The sequence below is a fragment of the Spinacia oleracea genome, chromosome 1 (assembly GCF_020520425.1).
Source record: "Spinacia oleracea cultivar Varoflay chromosome 1, BTI_SOV_V1, whole genome shotgun sequence".
NCBI classification, from domain to species: Eukaryota; Viridiplantae; Streptophyta; class Magnoliopsida; order Caryophyllales; family Amaranthaceae; genus Spinacia; species Spinacia oleracea.
Window position 1 is genome coordinate 82,107,908 of NC_079487.1, and position 21,091 is coordinate 82,128,998.

The 21,091-nt window shown below is 41.7% G+C and overlaps 1 protein-coding gene across 1 annotated transcript; it reads left to right on the forward strand.

The window, feature by feature from the left end:
- Positions 1 to 1,468: 1,468 nt before the first annotated feature.
- On the forward strand, positions 1,469 to 3,254 carry LOC130465477 (uncharacterized). Its single transcript, XM_056834250.1, has 4 exons — positions 1,469 to 1,980; positions 2,207 to 2,522; positions 2,731 to 2,901; positions 3,003 to 3,254. The coding sequence occupies exons 1-4, from the start codon at positions 1,469 to 1,471 to the stop codon at positions 3,252 to 3,254; spliced, it is 1,251 nt and encodes a 416-aa protein (XP_056690228.1).
- The last annotated feature ends 17,837 nt before the right edge of the window (positions 3,255 to 21,091 follow it).

The following is a 21,091-nucleotide window of genomic DNA, read 5'->3' on the forward strand; positions in this document are numbered from 1 at the left end:
CTCATACAGTTGTTTTCACTACCAATATAATTTCTGTTTTCGCATATGAAACTTAATTTAATTTATTAGTTTGCATGTACGTTGTTCTATTAAAGGTTTTCAAAACTCCAAGGGAGGGGCCCTTTAACAAAGAGGAGTTGGATGAAGTTCGAGACAAGTGGGCAACTTACTTCAACGATTGTGAACTACCCTTAGTGTAAATAGAGCAGGCCTGTGGTTAACCATGACTTTTACATTACTTTTTTATTTATTGATTTAATTAATTACATTTGAATTAATTCGGTAATATTATTGTAAATTTGAAATTTATATCATTTTTGAGGAATGTCAAGCTGATGTTTGGTGAAACAGTATTCTATAAATTATAATGCGGAATTTTATATTGCAAAATCAGAAATTATGTTGCAAAATCAGGAATTATATTGCAGATTTTTTTAAAAAAATAAATAAAAACTCAAAAGTTGCTGCTCTTGTTTGCAACAAGAGAAACCTATGTGAAGCTCAACAAGAGCAACTTTTATAAGCTCATAAGTTGCGCTTGTTTGCAACCAGCGCAACTTATAAGCTTCACATAAGTTGCTCTTGTTGCAAACAAGAGCAACTTATGAGCTTATAAGTTGCGCTTGTCAAAGCCAACTTTTGATAATTTGCCAAATGTGACCATGACATATGTTGCCCTTATATATAAAGGGTAACTTATAAGCCTATTTAACCGCAACTTATGATGTTTTTTCCTCTAGTGCCAGGGAATGTTGCCTTTTTGTTGACCGGGAGGACGTTCTAGATGACCTAAAGCAACGAGATGGTAAGGAAGCTCCTAAGGTTGAGCTCAAAGCTCTACCTTCGAGCTTGAGGTATGTCTTCCTTGGTCCTAATTCCTTATTCCCCGTCATAGTTAATGCTAGTTTGAATGATGAACAAGTCCTCAAGCTCGTTCATGTTTTGAGGCGGCATCAAAGTTCTTTAGGGTATACCATAGATGACTTGAAAGGTATAAGCCCGACACTTTGCATGCACCACATTGAACTTGAGGACGATTTCGTCCCTCACCGGGATACACAACGCAAGCTTAACCCACCAATGGGTGAAGTGGTTATGAAAGAGATTGTCAAACTCTTGGCGGTCGGGATCATCTACCCTATATCCAATAGTAGGTGGGTGTCCCCGGTCCACGTTGTCCCCAAGAAAGGTGGGATGACGGTGGTAAAAAAAATGCATAAGGAGAGCTAATCTCTACCCGGACGGTGACCGGGTGGAGAATGTGCATTGACTACCGTCAACTCAACCTTTCCACGAAGAAGGACCATTTCCCTTTGCCCTTCATAGATCAAATGCTTGAGCGACTAACAAAGCACAAGTACTTTAGTTTCTCGATGGTTATTCCGGGTTCTTCCAAATCCCCATAAACCCGGAAGACCAAGAGAAAACTACTTTCACTTGTCCATATAGAACATTTGCTTATAGGAGAATGCCATTTGGGCTTTGCAACGCCCCCGAGACATTCCAAAGATGCATGATGAGCATTTTCGGAGACATTCTTGAGGAGGAGATGGAGGTATTCATGGATGATTTTTCGGTGGGTGGGGCCACCTATGATGAGTGCCTCCTCAACCTTGAAAAGTGCCTTGAGAGATGTGAAAAGGTTCATTTGGTGCTTAATTGGGAGAAGTGTCACTTTATGGTGCATGAGGGGATTGTCCTTGGGCATAAGGTATCACACCTTGGTATTGAAGTGGATAGGGCGAAAATTGAGGTAATTGAAAATCTCCCTCCTCCGGTCAATGTTAAGGGCATCCGCTCCTTCCTTGGGCATGCGGGCATTTATAGGAGGTTCATCAAGGACTTTTCGTTGATTGCAAGGCCCCTTACTAATCTCCTTCAAAAGGAGTTTGATTTTCAATTTGATGTCGCGTACCTTAATGCCTTCAACAAGCTCAAGCTCGCTTTGGTTTCCACTCCTATCGTGCAAGCTCCCGATTGGTTCCTCCCTTTTGAACTAATGTGCGATGCAAGCGACTATTCCGTTGCAGGTGTCTTAGCGACTATTCCGTTGCGGGTGTCTTAGCGACTATTCCGTTGCGGGTGTCTTAGCGACTATTCCGTTGCGGGTGTCTTAGCGACTATTCCGTTGCGGGTGTCTTAGCGACTATTCCGTTGCGGGTGTCTTAGGGTTCTCCTCCAAAAATAAATAAAAACTCATTCGAAGGGTTCTCCTCCTCCAAGAATTCGACATTGAGATTCGTGACAAGAAGGGAGCCAAAAATGTGGTTGCTGATCATCTTTATAGGCTTGAGCTTGGCAATGGGGATATGGAAGATTTGCCAATTGAGGACGCCTTGCGCGATGATGCTTTGTACATGGTTGAAAGCTCCTCTCTACCTTGGTTCGCTGACCTTGTGAACTACCTCGGTTGTGGGGCAATCTTGGAGGATTTCTCCACTCAACAACGGAGGAAATTGAAGTATGAAGCTAGGCGATATGTGTGGGATGAGCCTATTTTATTGAGAAGAGGCCTGGATGGGGTATTACGGAGGTGTGTACCGAATGATGAGTTTGCTAATGTTCTACGCAAGTGTCACTCCTCTCCTTGTGGGGGGGCATATGGGGGGGGGGATAAAACCGCCTCCAAGGGGCCTACAAAGTATGCTATGGTGGCCCACTCTATTCCGGGATGCTTGGGCCTTTGTCTAAACTTGTGATCGCTGTCAATGCACGGGAAATGTGTCTAAGAGGCAAGAGATGCCCCAATCTTCCATTATCGAGCTAGAGGTGTTTGATGTTTGGGGCATTGGCTTCATGGGCCCTCTTCCTTCTTCATATGGAAATTTGTACATCCTTTTGGCCGTTGACTACGTTTCTAAATGGGCGAAAGCAATCGCCTCACCCACCAATGATCATAAGGTGGTGATTTCTCTTTTAAAAAAGATTATATCCCTCGTTTCGGAGCCCCTAGAGCGTTGATAAGTGATGGAGGATCCCACTTTGCTCATGGAAAATTCAAGGCCCTTTTGAAGAAGTATGGTGTGCATCACAAGGTCGGGTTGGCGTATCACCCCCAAACTAGTGGTCAAGTTGAAGTCACCAACCGCGAGATTATGTCGATCCTAGAGAAGACGGTTGTTAAGAGCCGGAAGGATTGGGCCATCAAGCTTGATGATGCCTTATGGGCTTATAGGACGGCTTTCAAAACCCCGATTGGGATGACCCTGTACAAGCTTGTGTATGGCAAGAATTCCCATTTGCGGTCGAGCTAGAGCATAGGTCCATGTGGGCCATCAAAACCTTGAATTTCGAGCTTACTTGTGCAGGTGAGCGACGTCTACTCGACCCCATGAGCTTGAAGAGCTATGACTCGGCAAGTATCTACAAAGCTCGTTCCAAGCAATATCACGATGCACTTATTGACAAGAGGGAGTTCAAGGAAGGAGATAGAGTTCTCCTCTACAACTCTCGATTGAAATTTTTCCCGGGCAAGCTCAAGTCTCGTTAGAGCGGCCCGTTTGAGGTGGTGAAAGTTTCCCCCCATGGTGCTATCAAAATTTGGGGTCGTGATGCCGGAAATTTCAAAGTAAATGGACATCGGCTCAAGCATTATTTAGTAGGTGATTCTAATGGAACTTTTGCCATCATGGACCTCCAAGACCCCCCATGAATTTGGGGGGCACCGTCAAGCTAGTGACGTTAAAGAAGCGCTCCCGGGAGGCATCCCGTGGCTTCTTGATTCTATTTGAGTTTTGCTTTTTATGCGCTTTCTTGGTGTGGAGTCATTTCATCCACCTTTGCCTTGCCCGAATACTTTTGGTGAGTTCGTTCGTTATTCCGGTTCTGTGCGGGACTTGTGTAGACACCTACTTTTGTCCCCGTTCCCGCAAGGGAAAGGTTCGATGATGAAAGCATAAAAACTCCACTTGACAACGCATCTCCTATAAAATAAACGAATCTCGATTCCCCATTTCATTTCACCTGAAACCTGCTATTTATGGAAACCTACTAAAAATAGTAATTACCGTAAAAGGTACCTTCTAAAAGTGGCAAAACATAAAGGATAGAAACCTGTCAGAATTAGGTGTTGCACTCCAACATAAATCCTAAGTGAGATAGAAAACCGCGAGAATCCTATTCCTAATAGGATTCGGAAATAGGAGTCACGTATTAATTAAAATCCTAACGAACCTAGAGTTCGTAACGGGCCCAGACGCATTCCGTCACAAAATTGATACGCGCTAAAAGACTCAAATTAATCTCAAACTCTACGGATTTCAGGAATCCGAATCTGACAAAGAATTCGGCCCAGACATCACTTTCAACGCCCAGAGCTGGGCGCCGAAATCTTTGACGCCCAGCCCTGGGCGCTGAAATTACAGGGATCTCTATTTTCAACGCCCAGCCCTGGGCACCGAAATCTTTGACGCCCAGAGCTGGGCGCCGAAATTACTTGGGACGTGTTTTTTCCTAATTCTTTATGGATTAGAACTCTGCAATTCTATCTTTCCACGAACTCTTCCCTATAAATAGGCCCCTAGTTTCGACGTGAAGGAACACACAACAACACATAATATATTCTGAGTATTGACTCTAAACCCCTTAGCCTAAGCCTCTCGCTGCGAAACAGTTCACGCGTTCTGTCGCAATCTATCCATAAATCGAACAGAACGTATCATGTCCCATAATTGAGATTCGTTAAATAAAAAGGAGAAATAGCAAAGTCAAAGTGGTTAGTTTTCTGAGAACCGTGACGCACCTCTCAAGGGTGCGTCGTAACGTGTCCCTTTTCGATGATTTAACTGCTTTCCTCGCCCTTTTTATGAACTGTTAAACTAACCTAATCTGATTGTTCTATCACGCCTAACAAATATAATATTTTTGGGAAATCGGATTATCATGCTATGTCCCTTAATGTTATTTAAATCAGATAAGCACGATCGAATTAGTATTATATGTTGCATATTGCTAAAATCAACTCAGATTAGTTTAATAGTTAACGCATGTCCCTTTAATTATTTATGCTGAGCTAGTAAGGATATCCTGCCTCTGGAGTTATCGACGAGCGAATTACTCCTCTCGGTAGTTACAGTCCCCCGAACCCTCAATCTCTACCTTGCGGGTGTATATTGAGAGATCCCCACACCAGGGATCACAAGTGAACCTACGGCCGTCGTGGTCAAACATAATTGCACTCCCTTTATGTCATGATAACCGGGTTTTGTCAGTTTTTCTCATTGTTGTTAAAAACTGAATGGCGACTCCTATATTACTAGTCAATTGGGTGTATACTCACAGGAAATCCAATTACACTTGATTGAATAAAAAAGAATCGTCACACCCAGGAGGGACAAGGTCACGCATTAGCCTCGCGGTTTTTTCGACCCCCTCACAGTGGCGACTCCACTGGGGATAGTGAAGGAAATACTCGTGCTTGTAGGTAATCAAAATAGCCGAAGGGTGAAACGATCCTACCCCGCGTGTATTTCCCCATCAAGTTGGGACGACCTGAAAATCAGCATCTTAATGTGAACGGGCAGAACATCATAACGAATCTCGGCTCCCTCGGGAGTTGGGACTAAGGATACCTTTTTTCGCCAATAGGGGGGTGCATACGCCGCGCATGTTTCCCACTCGGTACTTGTGCAGGTAGTACACCTATCCCGAACCCAATCGCTCGCTCATTAGGTCCCTCTCGCCTGCATGCCCCCTTGGCTTGCACTTGCGGGTTGGCCTCTTGGGCGAAATTCGTCTGTTGAAGACACTACCTCGACCGGGGCATGTGTTGGATCTACGATAGAAGCGGTACCAAGCCAGGCGCAAATAAACTACCCATAGAAGCCTATCATAAACTACGTAGCATATTTAATTTTCAAATCCATGTTTGTAATGTAGTTATGTGTAGCGAACTATGTGACTATGTTATGATTGTGCGTACGAATAATGCTAGACAAATAATGCTAGAAAACTAACGACCTTAAAAATTGCCCAAACATTCATAAACCAATTGGCCAAAGAGTTATACCACAATACGTGTTCCGCAAACCTGAACGATCGCCACAAAAAAAAGCGACATTCGGGATGGCCTGTAACGAATCCCACAAACGCTGCACAACGCGTAAAGGACGTTATAAGGCAAGCACGCAAAATTAAAGTCGCAAAAACAAAAGTATACGCAAACAGAAAACGAGAACCAGCCAGGGACGCATTTTCAACGCCCCTGGCTGGGCGCCGAAATTTCTCACGCCCACTACTGGGCGCTGAAGTTGCTGCCTGGCCTTTTGGTCAGGAATAGCAGCCTCGGTGCCCGCGCATAAAAAAATATACGTAGCAAAAAAAAACTTTTGGTAAAAATTTCTGCAAGGGCGTATGAAAAGGCACTCGACTCTAAAAGCGACTAAAAAAAAATAACTCTTTGTGTCGTTGTTAGGCCTCCTACGACGACGATGTTCGGCACCAAAACTGAGCATGCTAATTAAACGACCTTGAATGTCACATGGGCAAAATATTCAAAAAATAATGTTCAAATAGAGTCTTCAAGAAAAATAATGTTCGAATAAAAAATAAATCCGAGTCTAGACTAGGCTATGCAAAAGTACAATCCAAATCCTAAGTCTTAGTTGTCTTATCCATAGAATCGGTCCCAATGCTTGGTGTCGTTCTGCAAGTTAAAAGGTTAAACCATATTAAGTCTCCCCTCCTAACATTTAAATCAATAAGCAACCATATGTAATTGTCATCCCTTGCTAAGAATCCACGGCCTCAATACTCTCTCACCAATAAAAAGAATATACTGTAGTATTTGCAAAATGGAAACAGTCACATTCTGGAAATCATCCCCCATAGTCGCACAACCCCAAAGTGAACCTAAGGTATCAATACCATTGGCAAGAAAAATTAATGGCCTCAAGGCTTATAATCACATTGGGTCACGACTATCATAGTCCTCTCGAGTCACTCACTCCTTGAAATACTATTAAGTACGGACTAAAAGATTTTCCATGAATGCAACATGACCAACCATGAAAATACCCAGATCGGCATACCAATAGGGCTACCATTGGGGTAAAGCAATACACACTAAGAGAGAAGCCGCACTAATGATTCTAGTCTTGCAAAAATAAAAATTCGATCTCCCCAATTAACTACCTTGCCAACATTAAACAAAATGGCGCATGACAAATGAACACCCAAGGGTTAAAATCTAAAGTCTCAACCAACGAAAGTTATGGTCCAATTAGCCTAAGTCTGAGAGTCGCTTGGTCAAGTATTATAGGCTTACGCCACGCCATTATTTTGAGTCTAGGCCACCTCCTTGTATTCATACACGTGTTATAATCAGAAAGATTAATGAAAGTTTGAGTCTAAATCACAACTTCCAATTAAATCCCCGAAACTGGAATCTGAAAAGAAGCAAAAATTATCTTCGATGTAATTTTTTCCGTTAAATTTCAATAAGGTAAAAATAACATTTTGAATCTATGCTATTTGCACATTTTAAGAAACGACTAAATACGCTTGCAAAGTAAGACAATTTAAAGGTCCACCCTAGGCCTACTAAAATTAAAGGTCCACTATAGGCCTACCAAACGAGGCTCATTCAGTCTCGCCTCGTGACTCAAAGACCACAACCATCTACCTTTTAGCCTAAATAAAAAGGGGGGAAAACCCAAGCGAAAAAGAAAAATAATAGAAAAAGAAAAGGGAGAGCGAAAAGAGCAAACCATGAAATATTAAAAAGAAAGAGAAAAGGGAAAAGAGCGTGCCATGAAATACTTAGCCCGTACCTCCCAAAGTGCGCAATTTACCCAAGTAAACGAAGGAAAAGAATTGAGTCAACCAATCCAAATCATAAAATTCTACGATGTCTACCCTTTCCAATCCTTATGCTCTTAGACGCCTTCGCTCTGGGGTCCCTGTGCAGCTCATTTAACCCGTCCATGTTGTCATTGCCATAACCCGAGAAACCTTTACCTCAACTCTTGTTTTTGAACTTGTTATCAACCGCAAACCACGCACGGCCATTGACACGTGCGTCATGCCCATCATTTCCAAAGTCCAAACCTGCTCTTACAACACCATTAGCATAATGACCATATAACTTGTTTGGATACGTCCTGTTGATATACCCTTGAGCCGTCCCCATGCTACTCATTGGCCTTGGTTGATGTAATCCTCATGCTCGACTAATACCTATACAACTTATCCTATCTCATTCAACCCATCTTTCAAGCCGTCTTGATTCACAAATAAAAAAGAGACAAATGAAGAGTATATTCTACTCTCAACGTAAAAATAAAAAATGTGAATAATAAAAAAGAAACTTTGCAAAGCGCCTCTAAAGTTAGTCTAAAAAGAAAAGAAGCATTTAGCGCACCAAAAAGATCCGCCCAGAAATAATTTTCAGCGCCCACAGCTGGGCGCCGAAATCTTTAACGCCCCAGCCTGGGCGCTGATTCTCTCTGCTCGCCAAATATTGTCCAGAAGTGCTCGTCATTTTATCCGCACATACACGGAAAAATAATGAACACTTGGGGGGGTACAACACGTATTCAGACATACGTACCACCAAAAAAAAAATCACATGTACCTCAAAAAATATATAAAACAAATTTTTGGCTTACGGCAAGGCAGCAGATTTAAATAATAATAAACTTCACTTATTCTACCGTTTCAAGTAATATGTTTCCACCTCAGAACATACTTGTTTAAAATCGGCGTTCTATGAAACCATTTTCTAGGCTAAGAACTACGCAAGACCTGATTCCAAATTAAATCTATTTAAGGCGGATACGTAGGCAATCCATGATTCGGTCCAACCAATTTGCAAAAATATTAAAGCCTATAGAAAAACAAGAATAAAAAATAGAAGTCCCTTATTGAAATTTAATTACTTGCAACCCAAGTCGAAAGAAAAATTTAAGTCAAAGGAAGAATCCAAGTCACCAAGATGCCAAAATTGATGAGCACACATCGAAAAATAATAAAGGCACGTACCCTTGCCAGAAGGAGCACTCACACTCCTAGGCACTTAGCCAAGACTCAAAAGATCACTCTGCCTCAATTGAATGGGGGCTAACGCAAGCGTCCATGACCTCTAAAGTACTCGACTTGACCCTCCCTAAAGCGAACTAACTCACTTAAAGACTTTCTTTCACCACTAGACATAGTCGTTCGCTTAAAGACCTTCTTTCACCACTAGACACAGTCATGATCGCCAACGAATAGTAAGGGCAGTAAGCTTGCAATAAAGAGGATTGTTCTACGGCATCGCCCCATCGTTCCTCCGAACTCAGGGTATCCGTTCGTGGTAATTCAAATGCTTGCTAATCTCCTTTGAAAAAAAAATCAGACATTGTCAATAGGACTTGGCACTTAACCAAGGCTCACCCTACTCAGAAAAATAACACGGGCATCTAAAATCGAATTCTAAAAACATCATTAATGGGAAGACATAACAGCAACTGGGGGCTAAAAATTGAAATGAAAGAGCTAGGGAAAGAACTAAGTATATCTTGACCTTTTGTGCAGACATACACCAAGTAAATCTAAGTCAATTTGAAAACGGTTTATATTCCCGCAATTCTGGAAAAGATGGCCTTAAAAGCCTAAATCATATGCCAAACGGGCACAAGTCTATCTTGACGCCCGCACCCTGGCTTCCAGCAAATCCTTAGACAGCATTCCAAAAATCGTAACATTATTTTGATTCACTCATGTAATCTTGTACGAACCCTTCTATAAGTCAACCTACTTAGGACACCTCGGATTGTACACAGTAGAACTCGGATTTTAAATAATCTTCAAATGATTTTTAAAGACTTCTTCGGACAAATAAAGTGTCGTTGGTTTAAGCTTAGTGTGCGTCCATCTCAACGTTGCAAGTGAGTCAAAAAGATTTTTAAATATGATTATGGGTAAAGAAAGGCACCTAGCTTTTAGTCAAGGCACACCTCAACATGTGACTACCTTGACCTTGGCAATGTCGCACAATACGACATTTACAAGAGAAGTAGCAAATCACTACTCGAACATACCCCGCACTAAACGTATCTGGTTCAAACTATTCATGATCTGTGTCACCATGAATGCATAAAAACGTATGCAAAGCATTATAGCACCAAGCCAATCCCGTAGCTACAATTGGGGGCTTGAGAAAAACACTCTAAAAATGCTCGAAATGACGATTTTATCGCAAATTCTCGACGCTAATGCCATACATATGTCATAGGGGCTCAATCCTAAGTTTTAATCGTGCAAAACGAACCTTAGAATGGCTACAACCCCTCCCAAATTCTAAGCACTACTTAGAATATATAAAGTCACCCCACTAACAAGGGTAACTGAAAATCGCGAGTCACCAAAACTCCGATCAAACTACTGCACATAACGCTCGCCCTACAAAGCGCCCGTTACACAGTCTAAGTCGTTCCAAAGCAAAAGCGAAAGAAAAAAAAATCAGGAAAGAAAAAGAACTGTCAAAATTCTGCCCAGAAATCATTTTCAACGCCCAGAGCTGGGCGCCGACATCTTTAACGCCCCAGCCTGGGCGCTGATCTTTCTGCTAGCCAAGTTTTGCCCAGATATAAAAATAAGAAAGAAACACCTATGAATCCTCGCATCGAACGAAGTAATAAGCCGTGCAAACCCATGCAGAAAATGCCACACTTGTTCGGACACCTAAACGAGGCATGATGAAATACTCCAATGCAAAAAATAATAATATCCCAACACCTGGAGAAATGTTCTAAGACACGCCGTTAGGCCACACAAGCCTACGTCGCACCATAAGTTCAACCGTCCCACGGTACAAGTCTAAAAGAAGAGTAAGGCATATTGCACTAATGTAGGCACGACCAAGGGCACGTGTAAAAGAGGCAAAGACTACTTATCGCCCAAATTCAAAATGCAAGCCACACGATTTCTACATTAAGGATTAAAGGTAGCAAAATATTACCTACCACGGAAGGGATAGCTCGCACCTACACGAGCGGAACCCCAAGGCATCTTTCTCGAAAGAACCTACAAAAATCGTACGCCAAAAGGAAAGCATCCCAACATGCATACTTGGGGGCTCCAAGCTACGAAACGACCATAGCAAAATAAAAAACCCGAAGCAAATGTTTGAACGATCAAGAAGGGCACGATGCTTGAGCCCACTTCATGAATGGGCATGAACCCTATCAAGCTTCTAAGCAAACTATTCAAAATCAGTCATTGCTCAAAAAAAAATGATTCAAGCAAACTGACTAATGGGCCGCGCACAACGGCCATTCTATGAACGCTCGTTCGCACATACATATCATCATTCACGAACACGTTCAAAAAAAATATAAGAGCGATCAAATTCTTACACCTCAAGGTATGTTCCTCGGGCCATATAGACTCGCCCGACTATTGCAATAACTGTACACCTTAAGAGCAACAGTTCCTTAAAATAATCGCCCCAAAGCGACAAGTACCGTAGTCCACCAATCGGCTACGGCTTCTCAAGAAAATCATCACGTTCTAAAAACAAAGAAAAAAAACAAAAGAAAAGAGAATACATAGAACTTCCAAGTGAAATAAACGAATGAACAAGAGGCCAACTGTGTCATCAAAAGATCAGCCCGAACAACACTTTCAACGCCCCACCTGGGCGTGAATTATTTCAACGCCCAGGCCTGGGCGCCAAAAATGTACCCATGCTAAAAAAAGGCCCTAACTTCTAGTGGGCCCTTTCATACTCATTCGACTTGAAAATTGCTGAAAGTCGCACCTCACGACTTTGTTAAGAGTAGCACACTACTATAAGAAGGTCGCTCGCACATACGAGCATGACCCCAAACATGATTACAGGATGCGAAAAACAACCGACGAGCCCCAATGCTTGGGGGCTCGCGAAAAATAGACTTCAACGAGGAGCGCGCGATCAAAATCACATTCCCAAACTGCGCCATACACCATATCATGTTTGAATATCTCAAAAAAAAATATTGTTAAACAAAAATATACACAGTGTGGACTTACTTATAGGACACATCTAATCTGGAAATATTACGACCCACCAACAGGTTGTAATCACAAAAGCTCTTCTACATAGGCAAACTAAGAAATTCAAAATGGGCTCGCCCACCCTCAGCGGGCGGGGTCTGCGTCACTAGCCGCGCAGGTCCTCAGTTTTCGACAAAAAAATAAAGTCTTCAAATTCAAAATAGGCTCGCCATCTTCAGCCGACGGGGTCTACGGCGCAAACCACGTAAGTCCTTATTTTCAAAAAAAAAACAAAAAAAAATTTCAAAACAGATTCGTCCACTTCTATCGGACGGGGGGTCCACCCTCAGCGGACAGGCTCGCCATCTTCAGCCGGCGGGGTCTACGTCACAAACCGCGTAGGTCCTTATTTTCAAAAACATCAAACAGATTCGTCCACTTCTATCGGACGGGGTGTCCACCCTCAGCGGACAAGGTTCGCCACCTTCAGTGGGCGGGGTCTACGTCACAAACCGCGTAGGTCCTTATTTTCAAAAAATATCAAACAGATTCGTACACTTCTATCGGACGGGGGGTCCACCCTCAGAGGACAGGCTCGCCCACCTTCAGCGGGCGGGGTCTGCCTCACTAACAGCGCAGGTCCTTAGTCGCTGCAGCGATAACTTTTATTGGTTTTCCCTTTTTCCAAAAATTAAAGGATTGGTTTGTTGGATTTTCCTTCGTTTTACATCCTATAAAAACAAGGGGGTTTTCTCGTTTAGCTAGCCCTGAAAATGAGAATCTTTAAAAACGTTTTACCTCGTGATTGGGCTTGGCCAGGCCCAATTACACTTTACAGCTTTAATTTCGAAAACATCTGTAGTTACTCCCAATGACAAAGTGAGGGAGTTTCTACGCATCTTTAGATCCTTCCAAATAACAAAGTAAGGAAGTTTCTATACTATCAGTTGACAAATCCCAATGACACGTGAGGGATATGTCGACACTTCAAGTGATGACCCTTAAGTCAAATGTTATCACTCGGGGGCTCGTGAGTGTCAGGTTATGATACATATGACAATTCATAAATCATGCGGAAAAACCATTTAGCCAGGAATACATGTTATTTACACATAATCATATAGCATAGTTTAGATGCATACTCTTTGTTGCGTGCCTTCCCTAGCTGCGCCCGAACCGAACAAGAACAAGTCTTTAGGACTCCAAGTGTCGTCCCTCCGTAGATAGTCCACAGCACGTCCGGATCCGCCTTAAGATTGACCAACTAGAATCGCCCTTAAGGTACTAATAATTTTCGGCACTTTTAGGCAAGATATGTGACTGAATTTTTCTCTCAAAACTCACTTTGAATACTTGAAAACTCGTTATAAATTGTGAACCCAGGCCACATATTTATAGGGGTATGGAAAGAGAATTGGAATCCTACTAGGATACGAATTAATTAAATTAGAATCCTAGTGAAACTCTTATTTAATTAATTTATCAAATAGGATTAGGAATTTAATCATTAAACGAATCCTGTACGTTTTAGGTTTCGTATGTGAACACAAACACACACGCACGCACATCAGCCCACGAGGGGCGCCATGCGCGCGTGCGCACAGCCCGAGCAACGCAGCCCACGACTGCCGCAGCCTTGGGCGCGCGCTGGGCCTGCCTTGCGGTGGGCCTGGCGCAGCCTTGGGCTGGCGTGTTGTGGCGCGCGTTTCCCTTGGTGGACGTGGGCCTGGCTTCGTGCTGGGCCTTCGTCTAGCAAGCTCGTCCGATGCTAATTCGTACGACGCGCTTCCGATTAATTTTCCGATTCCGGAATTCATTTCCGATACGAACAATATTTAACATTTCCGATTCCGGAATTAATTTCCGTTTCGAACAAATATTTAATATTTCCGTTTCCGGAATTATTTTCCGATTCCGATAATATTTCCGATTCAAACAATATTTCCGTTTCCGGCAATATTTCCGATTCCGGCAATATTTCTATTTCCGATAATATTTTCCGATACGTACCATGTTTCCGTTTCCGGCCACATCTACGACTTGGATAATATTTATATTTCCGATACGATCCATATTTCCGTTTCCGGCAATATCATCGTTTCCGGAGTATTCATTTCTTGCCTGTGACGATCTCAGCTCCCACTGAAACCAAGATCCGTCGATACCGAATATCCATAGATGGAGTATTTAATGTCATTAAATACTTGATCCGTTTACGTACTATTTGTGTGACCCTACGGGTTCAGTCAAGAGTAAGTTGTGGATTAATATCATTAATTCCACTTGAACTGAAGCGGCCTCTAGCTAGGCATTCAGCTCACTTGATCTCACTGAATTATTAACTTGTTAATTAATACTGAACCGCATTTATTAGACTTAACATTGAATGCATACTTGGACCAAGGGCATTATTTCCTTCAGTCTCCCACTTGTCCTTAGGGACAAGTGTGCATTTCCTAATTCCTTTGTCGCTCGATGCTTGCTCTTGAACATAAGGTAAGAGTTGTCATCCTTATTATGTCCAGAGGTGTTCCTCGGTTTCAGAGTTCAACTGATCAAATAAACAGATAATCATAGCCTATGATTCATCCGAGCACGGCCATGCATTTCAAAGTTTCTAGCTCTCCGAGTGGCCTTGTACAACTTTTAAGCATCTCATCCCGATTTATGGGAGGACAATCCCAATCTTGCGATCTTGAGATTAGACTTCGTTTGATAGGTGATTACCTGAGCGTTGCCTTTATAGCCTCCTTTTACGGTGCGACGGTTGGTCAACTTCAAAGTAACCAGTTCTCAAACAAGTAATCTCAAATCACTCAGGTATTGAGGATTTAGTGTCTAATAATTTTAATGAAATTTACTTATGACAGATTTTCATCTCTTACAGTAAAGTTTCATAGGTCTTGTCCGATACTAGTCTTCACAAAGTAAGTATCTATGCAAATGATTATGACATTGCCATGTCCACATAGTTCAAGAAACAGAACTACTAGTCATCTTGCATTCTAATCGTCTAACGTTTTCTATGCGTCCAATTTTATAGAAAACTCCAACTAGGGACCATTTTCAACCTTTGACATTCAAGTTCACTTGATAGACATTTCTTAGTCACAGGACTGGTCCTGACAGTCTATCTTGAATATATCGTCAAATTGAAGGGACTCATCTTTTAATAAACCACAAATTAAATGGAAAAAGGAATTCTCTTCATTTATTGTGAATGATTAACCAATAATGTTTTACAAAGATTTAAACTCTAAAACTTTAAAACATTAAACAGAGACATCAAAGCCATTCTCCAATATGCTTGATTCCCATAGCTGCAGTGTGCGAGTTGTGCTTCGCCTGCGGCAGAGGTTTAGTCAATGGATCTGATATGTTGTCATCAGTTCCAATTTTGCTTATCTCGACTTCTTTTCTTTCAACGAACTCTCGTAGAAGGTGAAATCTACGAAGTACATTCTTGACTCTCTAGTGGTGTCTAGGCTCCTTTGCCTGTGCAATAGCTCCGTTATTATCACAATACAGGGCTATTGGTCCTTTAATGGAGGGGACTACACCAAGTTCACCTATGAACTTCCTTAGCCATATAGCTTCCTTTGCTGCTTCATGTGCAGCAATGTACTCCGCTTCAGTTGTAGAATCCGCAATGGTGCTTTGCTTAGCACTTTTCCAGCTTACTGCTCCTCCGTTGAGGCAGAAAACAAACCCAGACTGTGATCTGAAATCATCTTTGTCGGTTTGGAAACTTGCGTCCGTATAGCCTTTAACAATTAATTCATCATCTCCACCATAGACCAGGAAGTCATCTTTGTGCCTTTTCAGGTACTTCAGAATATTCTTGGCAGCAGTCCAATGCGCCTCTCCTGGGTCTGACTGGTATCTGCTCGTAGCACTGAGTGCGTACGCAACATCCGGGCGTGTACATATCATAGCATACATTATTGAACCAATCAATGATGCATATGGAATCCCATTCATTCGTCTAGGCTCATCAAGTGTTTTTGGGCACTGAGTCTTGCTTAGAGTCATTCCATGAGACATGGGTAGGTAGCCTCGCTTGGAGTCCGCCATCTTGAACCTATCAAGCACCTTATTGATATAAGTGCTTTGACTAAGTCCAATCATCTTTTTAGATCTATCTCTATAAATCTTGATGCCCAATATGTACTGTGCTTCTCCTAGATCTTTCATCGAAAAACATTTCCCAAGCCAAATCTTGACAGAGTTCAACATAGGAATGTCATTTCCGATAAGTAATATGTCGTCAACATATAATACTAGGAAAGCAATTTTGCTCCCACTGACCTTCTTGTATACACAAGATTCGTCTGCGTTCTTGATGAAACCAAAGTCACTAACTGCTTCATCAAAACGTATATTCCAGCTCCTGGATGCCTGCTTCAATCCGTTGATTGACTTCTTTAGCTTGCATACCATTTTAGCATTCTTTGGATCCTCAAAACCTTCAGGCTGTGTCATAAACACAGTTTTTGTTAAAACGCCGTTTAAGAAAGCAGTTTTGACATCCATCTGCCATATTTCGTAATCGTAATATGCAGCGATCGCTAACATTATCCGAATAGACTTTAGCATTGCAACTGGTGAAAAGGTTTCATCGTAATCCACACCGTGGACTTGCCTGTAACCTTTTGCAACCAATCTAGCTTTGAAAACTTCAAGTTTCCCATCCTTGTCCTTTTTCAGTTTGAAAACCCATTTGCTTCCAATGGCTTGGTAGCCATCTGGCAAATCGACCAAATCCCATACTTGGTTTTCAGACATGGAGTCTAATTCAGATTGCATGGCTTCTTGCCATTGCTTGGAGCTAGGGCTCGTCATAGCTTGTTTGTAAGTCGCAGGTTCATCACTTTCAAGTAATAGAACGTCATAGCTCTCGTTCGTCAAAATACCAAGTACCTTTCCGGTTGAGATCTATATCTTTGCGATCTACGCGGGGTAACATTTCTAGTTTGACCATGATTCTCACCAGATTCTTCTAAAGATCTCTGAGTTTCATCCTGAATGTCATCTTGAGCATTCTCTAGAGTTTGTTGTTCGACTCGAATTTCTTCGAGGTCTACTTTTCTCCCACTTGTCATTTTGGAAATGTGATCTTTCTCCAAAAAGACACCATCTCGAGCAACAAACACTTTGTTCTCAGATGTATTGTAGAAGTAATACCCCTTTGTTTCCTTTGGATAGCCCACAAGGATACATTTGTCAGATTTTGGATGAAGTTTGTCTGAAATTAATCGTTTGACGTATACTTCACATCCCCAAATCTTAAGAAAAGACACATTTGGAGGCTTTCCAAACCATAATTCGTATGGAGTCTTTTCGACAGCTTTAGACGGAGCTCTATTTATAGTGAGTGCAGCTGTATTTAGTGCATGTCCCCAAAATTCTAATGGAAGTTTGGCCTGACCCATCATTGACCTGACCATGTCTAGCAAGGTTCTGTTCCTCCGTTCCGACACACCGTTCCATTGTGGTGTTCCTGGAGGAGTCAATTGTGATAGAATTCCACATTCTTTCAGATGGTCATCAAATTCATAGCTCAGATATTCACCGCCTCTATCAGACCGCAGTGCCTTAATCTTCTTGCCTAATTGATTCTCTACTTCACTCTGAAATTCCTTGAATTTGTCAAAGGATTCAGACTTATGCTTCATTAGGTAGACATAACCATATCTACTGAAGTCATCAGTGAAAGTGATAAAGTAGCTGAAACCACCTCTAGCATTTGTACTCATTGGTCCACATACATCTGTATGGATTAAACCCAATAGTTCATTTGCTCTTTCTCCAACTTTAGAGAAAGGTTGCTTTGTCATTTTGCCAAGTAAACATGATTCGCATTTACCATAATCCTCTAAGTCAAATGGTTCTAGAATTCCTTCCTTTTGAAGTCTTTCTAAGCGTTTCAAGTTTATATGGCCTAATCGACAATGCCACAGATAGGTGAGATCTGAATCATCCTTTTTGGCCTTTTTGGTATTTATGTTATATACTTGTTTGTCGTGATCTAATAAATAAAGTCCATTGACTAATCTAGCAGATCCATAAAACATCTCTTTAAAATGAAACGAACAACTATTGTCTTTTATTAAAAAGGAAAATCCCTTAGCATCTAAGCAAGAAACTGAAATGATGTTTTTAGTAAGACTTGGAACATGGAAACATTCTTCCAGTTCCAAAACTAGCCCGGAGGGCAACGACAAATAGTAAGTTCCTACAGCTAATGCAGCAATCCGTGCTCCATTTCCCACTCGTAGGTCGACTTCACCCTTGCTTAACTTTCTACTTCTTCTTAGTCCCTGTGGATTGGAACATAAGTGTGAGCCACAACCTGTATCTAATACCCAAGAAGTTGAATTAGCAAGTATACAGTCTATAACAAAAATACCTGAAGATGGAACGACTGTTCCGTTCTTCTGATATTCCTTTAGCTTCAAGCAATCTCTCTTCCAATGCCCCTTCTTCTTGCAGTAGAAGCATTCGGATTCAGAAGTGGGTTGACTGACCTTCCTCTTTACAGATTTGGCGCCAGTTTGCTTAGTTGGGCTGGCCTTGTTGCCACCTTTCTTAGCATTCCTCTTCTTTCCAGATTTCTTGAACTTGCCCCCACGCACCATAAGCACATCCTGCTTATCACTTTTGAGCGTCTTTTCAGCGGTCTTCAGCATACCGTGAAGCTCAGTGAGCGTTTTGTCCAGACTATTCATACTGTAGTTCAGTTTGAACTGATCATACCCGCTATGAAGAGAATGGAGGATGGTGTCTATAGCCATTTCCTGAGAAAATTGCTGATCCAGCCGACTCATATTCTCAATGAGTCCAATCATTTTGAGAACATGTGGACTTACGGGCTCGACTTTCTTAAGCTTGGTCTCAAGAATTTGCCTATGAGTCTCGAATCTTTCGACTCGAGCCAGATCTTGGAACATGTTCTTCAACTCACTGATGATTGTGAAAGCATCTGAGTTGATGAACGTTTTCTGCAGATCCGCACTCATGGTGGCGAGCATTAGACATTTCACATCCTTGTTGGCATCAATCCAACGATTGAGGGCTGCCTGAGTGACCCCGTCGCCTGCGGCTTCGGGCATCGCCTCCTCTAGGACATACTCCTTTTCTTCCTGCATAAGAACTATTTGCAAGTTCCTTTGCCAGTCAAGGAAGTTTTTCCCGTTCAACTTCTCCTTTTCGAGAATTGATCGAATGTTGAATGAATTGTTGTTGCCATTTTAAAAACTACAATTGAAAAGAATAAACAAATAAATAACCATTCACAGTTTCTCTTAATAAACTTAAATTCTAGCATACATGCATAATTCAATGTTTATTAAGCATTTTATTCAAGTTATGTGTTCCGGCAGGTGTGAATAAAATGATTCCAAGATCCTAAAATCATTGAAGAACTAAGCGAAGTTTGTCGACTTAATCCTAAAACATCTTAGGTAAGCAAAAGCCTTTTGCTAATAGTCTAGAAACTATTCTTGGTTGATAGGTACGTCTAAGAACTTATTAGGTAAACCTATCGATTTTGCCACGACATAAAAGGACTCCTTACTTATATCGTTGAGTTTCACCAAAACTAACATGTACTCACAATTATTTGTGTACCTTGCCCCTTTAGGACCAATAAGTAACACCTCGCTGAGCGAAAACTATTACTAGATTGATGTAAAGGATATTCAAGCAAGTGTATATTTTGGCATGGCACCTTATAACTCAATTTTTAAGTTTGGAACTTAAGGCTCTTACTATGTTGGTTAGATTTTAAGTGAACTAAAATCCTTAATCATGCAACATAATCAAGCTTTTGATCTCATGCATTTTAAGACATATTTAAAAGCAATAAATAACTTAAAACATGCATAAGATAAATGTGATCTAGTATGGCCCGAATTCATCTTGAAGCTTTAACTTCAAAGTCCGTCTTGAAAATCTCCGTGGGAGGCACCATATTCTTCAAATAGGATAAGCTATAATTAAAACTAATTACAACTATTTGATGGTACGCAGACCATATTTGAATTGAAAAACAACTTTGGTACTTTAGACCAATTACATTCAAATTAATGGTACGCAGACCATATTTTCTATCCTATTTGGGCCATACTAGTCACTTCATAACCTGCAAAACAGTACATGTACAATATATACCATTCACCCATTCATTATCATGAATGGCCCACATAGCTGGTTAGTAAAACACATTATGCATCACGTAAACATTTGCAGCAATTAATCAAGGGCACCAATAATCTACCAATTATTCAGTCCTTATTAATTCTAATCAAGTTGTTTAAACCTTAAGGATTTGTAGACCTAATCAAGAGTTTATGACTAAAAAGGGCTCCCACTCAAACCAATAAATTCATATGCTTTACTAATTTTAAACATAAAAATGTATTTCTAGTCTAACCGGAAACATACAAATTTAATTAAAATTTAAAGCTCATATAAATTTATAATTGAATCCAAAAAGTTTAATTTAATTTCAGTCGTATTTAAATTAATTCATGATTTTAATTTTAGTAAAATAATTAGAATATATAAAATTTATTATAATTACAATATTCAAAATTAAAATCCAAGAAAATAATTTAAATTATTAATTTTAAAATTAAAATTACGTAAACTGAAAATTTCAAATTAAACATTCAAAACGATCTAATCGCAACGCAAACACCCTACGCATCGCACGCCCATGGGCCACACGCACAGAGCCATCGCTGGCCATGTGCGCGCAGCCCATGCGCTGCGTCGCATAGCTGCTGCTTCTACCCTTCGCAAGCCATCACACGAGTTGGTGCTCGATGCGCGCGCGCCAGTGCTCGATGCACGCGAGCTATCGCTCGCTGTGCGCGCTCGCCAGCGCTCGACGTGCGCGCTCGCCAGCGCTCGCTGTGCGCGCTCGCCAGCAATCGCTTGATGCGAGCCAGCGCTCGCTGCGCGCGCTCGCCAGCGCTCGCTTGTGCGAGCTCGCCAGCGCTCGCTTGATGCGAGCCAGCGCTCGCTGCGCGCGCTTGCCAGCGCTCGCTGCGCGAGGCATCGACGCTGGGCGCAGCACTCGTGGCAAGCGAGCTTGCGCGCGATTGCGCGAGGCAGTGTGCGCTGTGGCGCA

Excerpts from the sequence above, each read along its gene's own strand:
- LOC130465477 (XM_056834250.1), top strand. The coding sequence starts at position 1,469 with ATGCCATTTGGGCTTTGCAACGCCCCCGAGACATTCCAAAGATGCATG. Across the intron at positions 2,523-2,730 it reads TGAGAAGAGGCCTGGATGGG|AGGCAAGAGATGCCCCAATC; the intron begins GTATTACGGAGG and ends AATGTGTCTAAG. Across the intron at positions 2,902-3,002 it reads CACCCACCAATGATCATAAG|GCCCTTTTGAAGAAGTATGG; the intron begins GTGGTGATTTCT and ends GGAAAATTCAAG.